Source organism: Typopeltis vanoorti, chromosome 3 (genome assembly GCF_054136105.1).
Source record: "Typopeltis vanoorti isolate ZY-2024b chromosome 3, IOZ_Tvanoo_1.0, whole genome shotgun sequence".
Taxonomy (NCBI): domain Eukaryota; kingdom Metazoa; phylum Arthropoda; class Arachnida; order Uropygi; family Thelyphonidae; genus Typopeltis; species Typopeltis vanoorti.
Window position 1 is genome coordinate 82,298,351 of NC_143551.1, and position 12,559 is coordinate 82,310,909.

At 34.7% G+C, this 12,559-nt stretch overlaps 1 protein-coding gene across 4 annotated transcripts in view; it reads right to left on the reverse strand.

The window, feature by feature from the left end:
* Ipk1 (Inositol phosphate kinase 1) overlaps nucleotides 1-12,559 on the reverse strand; it is a 200,425-nt gene that overhangs the window by 95,735 nt on the left and 92,131 nt on the right. For all 4 annotated transcript variants that reach the window (XM_090390700.1, XM_090390699.1, XM_090390698.1 and 1 more), the window contains exon 3: nucleotides 8,441-8,545. In XM_090390700.1, the coding sequence (XP_090246826.1) occupies nucleotides 8,441-8,545 (105 nt within the window). The remainder of the gene's footprint in view (nucleotides 1-8,440; nucleotides 8,546-12,559) is intronic.

Consider the following 12,559-nt stretch of genomic DNA (forward strand, 5'->3'; position numbering starts at 1 on the left):
CAGCTGATGTCATACTATTGGTAAAGGATTCTTATACTTGGCTGTTGGTTGACAGCAGAGGAATAGAATCCACAGGATGGCCAAGTGACAAGGAAGAGAAGATAATTGCCATTTTTTTTTTCAAATTTACTAATTAAAGTTAGTTAAGTATTATCCTTATATATGTCTCTTTCTCCCTTCCTCTGAACAAAATTGTATAATACTGAAAATAAAAGGACAATAGTTAAACAGAAACAATACTTACAGGATTTTACTCATAATTTATTACAATAAAAAACAAAACTTCAGCATATTTCACTGTTTACTAACAGCTTTGTCAAGAAAATAAACATACTATAAAATATACAAAAATTCTGAACACTTTTAAAAGCAGTTGTTTTGAGAGAGAGAACATTAATAATATTATGTAGGCTAGTCATGAATGTCATTTGACAAGTGAAACATCCATTGTTACATAGTCTTTGGATGATTACTGGCATAAATCAAATTTGACAGGTTCAAAGACATAAGAGAACTACAAATAACATAATAATGAGCCTTCATTCCTGTTTAAGTTGCCATAGAATCATACCACCTCCAAGGATTTCTTAAAAACTTCACTGGAAAAAAAAAAAAAATTCTACATAAGGCATCAAGGCAGAAGATTAACCCATTTCATGATATTCTGAGAGGAAATGTGTGCAGCGAGGCTAGTTTTTTTTAACAGTGATATTTTTTCTGAGCCAGTTTATATAAAGCATTGTTTGTTAGGTGTTAGCCAAAATATTTAAATATTTTACACAGACATTTTGTTTGAATATTATTTAATTTAGCTTCTTGTTTTTAAGGTCAGTTTCCAAGTCTCTGATCCATATAATAATAATACAGCCTTAACACTGCTGCCTCCTCTTTAATGTAAGCTAGTCTCTCAAGAAGCAATATTACTGCAATGGAAAGAGAAACTTATCTTAAACAATTGATTATGATGCTAAAATCTCATCTCTCCTGCCAGACTCTTCCACTTACTTAGAAAGTGCTCCTACTTGGTCTTAACATAAGCAGACTAATGATCTCATTGCACAAACAACTAGTTTCTTAGTATCTAAAAAAATAACTAAAATCACAACATCCTATCAATCTAAGATTATGCAGCATTCCAAAAATATGTATATATGATATTCTTTTCTTTCCAATAATAGATGGCACAAGCTCTAAAAAAAGAACTAAAATTATGATCTTATCAATCTAAGATTATACAGCATTCCAAAAATATGTAAATATGATATTTTCTTTGCAATAGTAGACGGCACAAGCTTCCCAAATACCATTTCTCTAAATATCTATCCAAGCTTCTCAAGAACCGTATTGAACATTCATTTTTTTTCATTTACTTTTTTTTTTTTTTTTTTAAACTTTCCTAGATTATGTTAATCTCTCAACATCATTCTCCCACAACCTCAGTTCACAATATCATCAAGGCTTCTAAAGACAATATCAAGGCTTCTAAAGACTTCCTCTAATGCAGCTATAAATAATTTTAGAGCTATGGTGTCGCCTTGCTGGATACCTTTTTGTATTGGGAACTTTTCACTGTTTTTATATAATTTAATTACAGAAGTTGTATTATTGTAAATATGTTTTAAGTGATTCAATATAAGGTTTCTCAGTTCCCTGGGTTTCAAGTGCTTTTAGTGTTGCAGATGTTTTAACTGAATCAAATGCTTTTTCGTAGTCTATATAGGCCAGACATAAGGGTTTATTGTATTCAATTGATTTTTCAATGAGCTGTCTTATCCAAAGTATTGTAATTCTTTCTAAATCCAGCTTGTTCATAGGATTGCATTCCCTCTAGTTTAGATTTTATTCTAGTATTTATAATTTTTGTGAAGACTTTATATATGGTAGGGAGTAGGCTTATAGGTCTGTAGTTTTTAATTTCTTCCTTATTGCCCTTCATAAAATCTGAGCTAATTTTATTGAAAGATTAGCAGACATCCAAATGATAGTGTCAGATATTTAGCCATTTTAGACATGGTGTTGTTATTCACATATGTATGTTCAAATTGAAATATCAATCTGTATTCTTGTTTTCCTCTTACTACCACAAATGTATAATATTACCTTCAATCAGCTTTCTTTACTTGGAAACTTTTATTTCCAGAAATACAGTTTAGTGACAGGCTCTCTGCTATAGCCTCCTTTCAAAATCTGAAATTCTCTCACATAATGGTGACTATAGTGAATGATGTTTTTGTTTGGAAACTGAACAAATTTATAAGGAATAAGTAAGAAATTATTGAAAACTCTAAATTACCTGTATAGAAAATAGTGTTTAACCAATTTTAACTTATGGATTGTGAAATAAAACACTAGATCAAAAACTTTTACAGATATGCAAGTTCTAAGAAAGATTAGAGTAAATAGATAGAGGATACTAGGAAGAAACTTGATATTGTTAGGATTCAGGAACATGTGAGTAGAGCTGATCTCAGGTGATATAGTCACTTAAAACAGAATCAGAATAGGAAAGGAAAGATTAGCAAAACAGGTATTTGTTGTTAGCATGGCAGGAAAAAAGACTCAGAGGAAGACCAAGATCTAGGTGAATTAATATAGTAAGAAGTGCTTTAGAAAAGTGAAATATAAGATCTGACAACACAGGAGTACTGAGAAATAACACATCAATTTGGAAGGAAAATTGTCAATAGGAAGTTACTAATGTAGTAATGGTGTAAGCTTTTCATATAGAACTCTTATAATATCCTGTACACTGCTTGAAAGTGCATACCAGGTATTTGATTATGGTTTTCCTGAAAATGTGCCTAGGTGGTCAAGAAACTTATCCTAAGTGGCTTATGACAAACTTCAGCTTCATTCAGTCTACACCGAAGCTCCCAACACTTGCAAAGCTATCATTAACAGAGTAAGTGAGACCTTGAAAAGATTAAATGATTTAGAAAATTTGTTGCCTGTGGCAATGGCAGTTGTGCCTCTTGGTTGTTGTAAATATGTTTTAAGTGTTTCAATATATAGTTTCTCAGTTCCCTGGATTTCAAGTGCTTTTAGTGTTGCAGATGTTTTAACTGAATCAAATGCTTTTTTTGTAGCCTGTATAGGCCTGACATAAGGGTTTATTGTATTCAATTGTACACAAAAGCTGTTGGGAGCAAATTATGTCCATCTATGCTCCCAATCTTTTGTCACTAAGATAACAGTATTCAACATCTAAAGATTGAACTGACCTCCTTGGATCATTCTTTTCATCCAACTCGTGCACATTTCTTCTTCAACCTTTTGGTTCTGTCCACTGCTGGACGAAGGTCTCCCCCATGATTTTCCAGACCACTCGATTTTCTGCCTCTCCCATCCATCTCATTCCTGCAATTTGTTCCAGTTCATCCCTCCACCTTCTTCTCGGTCTTCCTCTTCGTCTTGCTCCAACCATTGGTCTCCACTCTGTTGTTTTTCTAGTCTATTTCCCATCACTGCATCTGGCAATATGGCCAGCCCATCTCCACTTAGCCCCTGTTTAATGTAGTTTACAATATCCATGACACCTGTTTGAGATCTTATCCAGGTAGTTGTCTTCCTATCTCTTAATGTTATTTTTAGCATACTTCTCTCCATGCGATGTTGTGTTGTTCTCAGTTTTTTGTTTAGGGCTTCTGTTAAAGTCCATGTTTCTCCTTCATATGTTAGGACAGGAAGTATGCACTGGTTGAAAGCTTCCCTTTTTACTCTCTCATAAGGATGTACTTCTGAATATGTCTCTCATTTTCCCATAAGCCATCCATCCAAGGTGAATTCTTCATTCAATCTCTTTTCTTTGGCAATCCTCAAAGGATAACAATTGGCCCAAATATACATATGAAGTAACGTGTTCTATTTTATGGTTTTCAACTTTGACAGTTCTATGGTTTATGTATTTATTCAACATTATTTTATTTTTTTTCTCTATTTATTTTTAATCCAATTACTCTGGAGGCTTCATTTAGCTGATTTAGCCTTTCTTCCAGATCTTCAAGATTATCTGCTATCAGGACAATATCATCTGCAAATTTCAGATGATGCAGCCTTTCTCCTCCATTTATGTTTATTCTTTTTGTTTCCCAATCAAGGCTTCTAAAGACTTCCTCTAGTGCAGCTGTAAATAACTTGGGAGATATGGTGTCGCCTTGCCAGATTCCTTTTTGTATTGGGAACTTTTCACTGTTTTATATAATTTAATTACAGAAGTTGCATTATTGTAAATATGTTTTAGTGTTTCAATATATGGTTTCTCGGTTCCCTGGGTTTCAAGTGCTTTCAGTGTTACAAATGTTTTAACTGAATCAAATGCTTTTTTCATAATCTCTATAGGCCAGACATAAGGGTTTATTGTATTCAATTGATTTTTCAATGAGCTGTCTTATCCAAAGTATTGTAATTCTTTCTAAATCCAGCTTGTTCATAGGATTGCATTCCCTCTAGTTTAGATTTTATTCCATTATTTATAATTTTTGTGAAGACTTTATATATGGTAGGGAGTAGGCTTATAGGTCTGTAGTTTTTAATTTCTTCCTTATTGCCCTTTTTAAAAATTAATATTAGAAGTGGATTTTTCCAATTTTTCAGAACTTTTCTCTGTTTTAGGCATTTATTGAAGAGTTTACTCAACTGTTTGATCAGAGGGCTTCCTCCCAGTTTTAAGAAGTCTACCATAATTCCATCTTCTCCTGGGGCCTTTCCATTCTTCATTTCTTGCAGTGCCATTTCCACTTCATCTTGTAAGATCTCAAGGGCATCGTGTTCTTCCTCACTCGAGTTATCCATAGATGACTCTTGGATGTCTTGGTCTTCCTACAATTCAGTATAAAATTCCTGAATTCTTTTGATTATTGCATCTCTATTTTTTATCAGTTTCCAATTTTTTCCTCTTACAGCAGCTATTTCCTTTGTCCCAACTGATAATATTTGTCTTAGGATCTTCATATTACTATTGTTTTCTATAGTTTCTTTAATTTTCCTTGAATAATCTGGATACCAAACAGGGTTCTGGCACTGAGAAGTCTACAAATAAATTATGGACCTGTAGATTATATTCCCTTTTTTTTTTTTTTTCTTGTATCTGTCTAAGGGTAAATATTTGGTCAACTGTGTGTCTATTTCTTCAGAATCCTGCTTGATATTCATCAATATTTTCTTCAGCATAAAGAGAGATTCCTTTTAGTATAATATTAAATAATATTTTGTAGCCAGCTGACAGTAGCAATATTCTCCTGTAATTTTCATATTCATTTTTGTTTTCCTTTTTATATACTGGAATTATTAGCAATTCTTTCCATTCTGCAGGTATTTCTTCTTTTTTCCCATGTTAAATTTACAAGCTTATGTATTTGAACAGTTAATTCACCACTCCCATATTTAATGAGCTCAGCTACTATTCCATTGTAAAATTCGATGTACCTTAAAAATACCAAAGCGCTTTACATTGATTTTTACATAGGTCAAGTCCCATGAGAACTGTAAATAATCTTGTTTGTTTCTACGTATATTTTGCTAATTATTAATGTAGTTAACCCAATGGGAAGTGACTGTATTTACTATTTTAGAATGTCAAAAACAAAGGCAATGTTTTGCCACCGGAACGTTGTGTAATAGCTCTCTATGAGGGCATAAGAAATGTTGTTTACGAATTTTGTGTGCAAGAGAAAGTGCTTACAAGCTCTGCGCATAAACACCTCCAAAGTCAGTCTGAAAGGTTCAAACAACCTTCCACTGGACAGCAACTTACAATCAAAAGAATGCACAGAAGAGAACAAAGAGCAGGTTGAACTTAAAAGATGATGAAAGAGTCATGCCGAATTCTTAGGGGGGTTACAACCCTTCGTGCGAGGCCTCAGAGAAAGCGTAATAAAAAGGGACAGAGTCAAGCAACAGGAGCTTCCAGTCGCCCAGAGAGCGCCTCCAGGTCACCAAAGAGAAAGAGCGTCCAGTCGCCGATGAGATAGGGAACCCATTTCAGCAGTCAAAAGAGATAGTTGACCAGTTTCAGTTATTGGAGGCGGCAGGTTAAGCTATTGGATGGCAAGATAGAGCCAGTCGTCCAGGCATTACGGCAAGCACAAGCCAAAGGAGAAAAACCAATGTAAATGTAAATACCCAAAGCAGCTTTGCTCGGAAGTTTTTCTTTTTGCCGTGGGAGAACAACCTTTTTCTGGAGCTGTACGAGTACCGCAGGTCGCAGTCCACAGCCCGCTATTTTCCTGACGAGATACTGCTGATGTCAGACATTCCTGAGGAAGTTGATGGTTTATTTTTCACTTGGTTAGACGATAATAAATTTAGTTTAATCCTTTATCCAAGTGTGAGCAAACAAAGTTTGCGCCTGAAAGTATCTTCAGGACTGGGGTAAGGTAGTACAACACCAGCTTGGTCCACCTTTGCTCGGAGTTGCCTGGTGTTGCACTACCTTACCTCAGTCCTGAAGATATTTTCAGGCGCAAACTTTGTTTGCTTACACTTGGTTATAGGATTAAACTAAATTTATTAATACAGTAGATTCATCACAATTTAAGAGTTTGTTAAAGTTATTCTCTCCACCTGTTTGCTATTTCATATCTAGTGGCTAGTATTTGCCTGTTGCTACTGTTGTTTACTGTTGTGTTCACATGTAGGCCAGTTTTTTGGTTTAGTTTCATGAATTTTCTGGAATTATTTACTGTAAAAGTATTTTAGGATTTCTTCAATCTGTTCATGAAAAAATTTTCCTTTCTGTTATCTTATTATTTTATTGGCTTCCTTGCTGCTCTCTTTGAATCTCAGAGCAGCATGAATATCAGTTGAGTTATTAAGCCAAGTGCTTCTATCTTTTGTCTTTATTGCAAATTCACATTCTACACTGAACCATTTTTTACGCTATATTTTAGTTTGAATTCCAACTGAGTTTTCTGCTGCTACTACTTTTATGTTATCCTTGATATGATTCCAGATGTTTTCAATATTTTCATTCTCTTCCAGTTGCATATTCTTCAATTTCTGTTTTAATTCACACTCATATTTTCTTCTCTCTCCTGTTATATCTAGTTTGTTAATACTGTATCTCAGTTGATTTGCATCTGTTGAAAAATATTTACTATTTATTTTAACTTTCAGAATGGCACCAATTAGAAAATGGTCACTATCACACTCAACTTCTCTGAAGCTCTAGATATTCTGAATACAATTCCTGTCTTTTACTGATTATGATATGGTCTATCTGATTGAATGTATGACCATCAGATTTCTATGTTTGTTTGTTTGTATATATTCTTCTTCATAAACATAGTGCCGCTTATTATTAAATTTCTGTATGTGGCCAAATTAATTAATCTTTTCCAATTAATATTTGTACCTTCATGAAGGATTTGGTTTCCAATAATTTTTTAATATATTTTTTCTTTTCCACTTTTTGCACTGAAATCAGTGAATAAAATAATTATATCCTGCTGATGAATTTTTTCTAGAATTTATTCCAGTTTTTCATAGAATTCATCTTTTATCGACTCTTCTGCAGCAGCTTCTATAGGTAAGTGTGCATTAATAAAAGTTATCTTGAACCATTTTGTTATCTTGTACTCTTAGCTTGCTTCAAATTCAATCAGTGATGATCGATTTTTTCCTAATGATGAAACCTGTTCCAAATTTGTGTTTACCAGTTGTTTTCACCATAAAGTAGCAAAATGTTCTCTTTCTTCAAATTTTCTTCTACTATCCACTGTGTCTCTTGTATCGCTGCTATATCCATTTTATATCTATTTAATTCATGTATGATTTCTTGAAATGCTCCAACTCTGTATAAGCTTCTCCCATTCCATGAACCTATTCATAAATCATTGTTCCAAAGTCAGGGTCGATTATCCATTAAGTCCATCCAGTTGGGGTTGTTGGCCCAATGCTCAACCCTAACCTGGATGACTATTCGTCTGACCCCTAACCTGTGACCTGTCTGCTTAGAGGCCCTGCTGATAGCAATGGTACCACCAGTATAGTTCACAAGATCATTGGAATGTACAAGGGCCCCCTCCCCACCACCACAACCATTAGTGGCAGCAATTGTTATGTTTCAGAAAAAATGTACTAAGATTGAAATTCAAAAGATGCCACTTCTCATACTCCCTTTAACAATAATCAAAAGATAATAAATAATATACTTAATATGAGAGGGGGCGAGGGCTGGAAGGTTCTGATAAACACCTAGAACAAAAATTAATTCATTTCATGATATATCCTAAAAGAAAAAGGACAAATTCTCACACTTTGATAAATATGGGGGGGGGGGGGTTAAAGAGTTTTAAGATATGTTCTTTCTTGTGGTTATATCAGTTGCTTTATCAGAACTTTCCAACCTTCCTCATATATAACTCCCTTGCAAAAAATATACTTGAGTAATAATTAAGGAAATTCAAATGAATTAACTTTAAGCATTAATTATGATACTTACTGGCTGACGAACAAAACTAGATCCAAATAAAGGCTTCATCACTTTACTGACTATATCAATTTGAATTTGTACTTTTTTTAAAAGATTATCATCACTTTCTTGTGCCTAAAATATATCATATCTTATTTCAATAATTAAGTTTCGATAATAATGGTGATACGAAAATAAAAATAACGAATTCTTCAGGAAGTGGTATAACATATATGATATTATAACTACACTGATTGAATTATTATTTCCAGTATTTTCCAAAGTGAAACTGGCATCAGTAGAAAACAACATGTACAGATATATGCATTCAGTCATTACAGTAAGGGAGAATCAAGTAGAGACAAAGGCAGGCAATGAAGTGCCCTCCCCAAGGTGTGCTTGATTAGGTGTTCAGCCATTGGGCTGAATATCTAAGGATGAATGTTCCCCAAACGAGAGGCAGCTGAATCCATTATCAGATGAGAATAGCACAGTTTATTAGGAAGAAGATTCAAGGAGTAGTTGTTCATATTCTTATTGCTTCAGTGATCCTGTAGTGAACCATTAGATCCTGTAGCAATCCAAGACATAGTCTGCAAGTACTGCAGCATAATGTGGTAACAAATGTAGTCTTGGCACTGAGATTCTGATGTTGACTGTCCTATCTGTTTGGCCACAAGAGGATAGGGGATATGGCAGATCTAGGGGTTGTAGCTTGTTTGTAGGAAAGCCAAGGGATGCTAATTTTTTTTTACATGATTTGAAAAAGGTCTCTAGATTATACAGGATCTTGGCCCACCTTTTCAGAAGTGCCACAGTTATAGGGGATGGAGATTGATTTACTGTGGGGAGGGTATCAGGTCATCCCAAAAGTAATGTCGTTTTTTATACTGTACTTGTTCAAACATGTCTCAGGTTTTCTAAACATAAATTTTTAAAGCTTTATAAGTACCAATAAGCTAAGCTAAGGTGGCCTCATTCTAAGGAATTCCACCTCGCAAGAACATCATATATAAGTTACTGATTAAACAATCCTTTATTACTATGGAGGTCACTGAAGAGCACATTAGGCAAATCATGTTTTGAGTTCAAAAAAAAAAAAAAAAAAAAAAAAGGCAACAATGCTGCTAACATGGTAAAAAATGTGCAAAAAGTGTATGGTGATAATGTTTTGAATGTGCAAAAGTGCCAGTGATAGTTCCAAAAATTTCAACAAGGGGGGGGGGGGGGACTTTAGCTAGAAAGACTTCCCTCACTTTGGGCGCCCTGTCTCTCTTGATAATGATATGCTGAAAGCTGCTACTGCAAGATATGCTAATGCAACTGTTGAAGATTTAGCAAAAGATTTTAACTCATTGTCATCAACCATCCATCACCATTTGCAAGAACTAGGAATAGTGTCTAACTTAGCAAGTGGGTTCCTCACGAACCGGTGAACAACAATCGAAGAGAGCATGTCAACATCTTCACTGCTCTTCATTCTCCAAAGGTTCAATCGCCATTTTTGAATTGTGTAGTCACTGGCGATGGAAAGTCAATACTTTACAAGAATATTAAGCACCAAAAGGCAGTGGATCCATTCAGGGGGATAGGCCAAATCTCAGCCAAAACAAGACCTTCATTCTCAAAAGGTTTTTTTAAGCATTTGGTGGGATATGGCAGTATACACTTTGAACTCTTGCCACAAAACCAAACAACCACAGCTGAAATATACTGTGAACAACTTGATCTATTGAATGAAAACTGAAAGAAAAGAGGTGTTCTCAGGTCAATAAGAAGGATATTGTTTTGCACCATGATAAAGCATGCCATTACAATGCAAAAATCACCTGCACCAAGATTGAGGAACTTGGCTAGGAAAAATTTCCACATCCTCTGTATTCTCCTGATCGTGTACCTTCAGATTAGCACTTATTTTGAAGTTTGCAACATTTCGTTAGTGAAAAACAATACAATACATTAGAGGCACTGAAATACAGCCTACACAACTTCTTTTCCTCCAAACCTCCTGAATTCTATAGAAATGGCATTATGAAGCTTTCACAAAATTGGAAGAGTGTTACTGATTCAAATGGAGAATATATACTTCATTAAATTAGCAGGTGATTTATCTTTTATATCCTCTCAAAACTTAATGCTAAAAACGGCATTACTTATATATATTTTTTTAATTCATCAGGGTTGTAGTCATCAGCTACAAAGCTGTGCATGGTCAAATTCATAAACAAGTGCTTTGTCAGAGCAAATCAAGTTTCCTGTTAAGCAGGATCATAATGTAACTGTGCATTGACCTATGTGGGCAGGTTTTCTCCAGACAGTGAATGCTACGATCCTTCAGATTTACATGATCAGGATATCTGGGAAGGGCAAACTGTTGATTTTTTATGTAGATTCTTGGATGATGGTTGGGATAGTAAGCTGCTTAATGCGTCCAAGCCATATAGCCCAATGGCAAAACACTAATTAGCAAAATCAAATGGTAGGTCTGTATGGACAAAGTTCAAAAGTTTCTCTTCAAATATCTCTATGAAATAATCAGTGCAGGTGGGGTGAAAGTGAGGAGCCAATGGGTATGCCCTGTATTAGTTTGCAGAATCTGCCTTGCCTGAATGAAACAGTCCACATTCATGGTGAACTGAAAGAGAGCTGAGATATCAGGAGAAAGAGTCTGGGTGGAACATTAGTGAACAAAGAAATGTAAAAAGTGGCCATTAAGTAAGTGCTGAGAAGGGTAAAATTTCTTATATTAGACTTTTAGTGAGCAGATTTTTTTTGGAATGAATGAGGTGTTGCCAGTATTGTAATAGTGTGCACTTTACTTAAGCATTTTGCTAGTTTGTAAATGGATGAATCAATGTATCTGGGAGACCCCCACCCCCCTCCATCAGATATATCTCAGAATAATGTACTAATTCATTAGCAACTTTTCCAGGACAAGAGAAATTTTTGAGAATATCTGAATGGATTTCAATCTTAGTGGGATCATGGTCCAATGGATAGCAAATGTATCAGTAAATTGCGAATGCAACATGTAGTCTAGGATTACAGTTGCATTGCTCTTATCCACTTTCATGACATATTTTTGTTTATTGTTAGTTAAACTCATTAGCAGCATGAGGTATAGCCACCATCCCCTCCGATTTTGGACTACAGGAAATCAATCTTCTTTTCGTAAATCCATGGCTCAATCAAGATCCTGCATAATCTGATGACCATCTTCAGATCACACAAAACATTGGTATCCCTTATCTGCTCTCCTAAAGAAAAACTACAGTAGTTGCAACCTATCCTACTATGGACAAACAGGCAGGAGAACCAACTTCAGAATCACAGAGCACTAAGGCAGCATTTCATACCATTACTATGACCACTCGGAATCCATTGGAAAAAAAAGGCCACCTTACTTCATTGAATCAAATGCAAATATAAAATACTATTCACTGAATTTGCCACTGTCTTAATAAAATGCGCTAACATCAACAAATATGAAAAATGAGAGCCAGTGGGTCTCTAAAACCCACTGCACAATGTCCATTAATACCCAATTGAGCCCATTAGGAGGTACAATTTTCCAATGTTTATATCCCTATTTCATTCTCATTTCTTAATGTAGTAACAGTGTGCATATATTTATACCAGTGTATTTTCCCCTGATGATTTTATTTTGATGAAATACTGGAAATAGTTAAGTTGTAAAAAACTAAATTAAAAAAAAAAATTACTTGAACTTGTACAAGAATTAAAATTAAAAATTATAATTAAGCAAGATAAACAACAAGCACATCTCTAAAGTTAATGGCTGCCCTCATCATCAAATTCCTGATTTATATTATACTTGGAGGGAGGAGGTACAGAATATTATGACAGCACTATAAGAAAGGTTACATCAGTACCAACTTCCTATTGGCAATCTTCCTCCAAATTAATCTGTTATCTGTCAGGACTAAAACATGGCAGATCTCATATTTTGGTTTCTAAGGCACTTACTGTTTCAATCCATCTAGATCCTATTCCTGCCATGCTGACAACAAATACCTGTTTTGATAAGATTTCCACTTGCATTCTGTTTAAGTGACCATTTTCCTGGGATCAGCCATGCTTTCACATTCTTAAATGACAATGTCAAGCTCCTTAATATCTTTGCTTTTA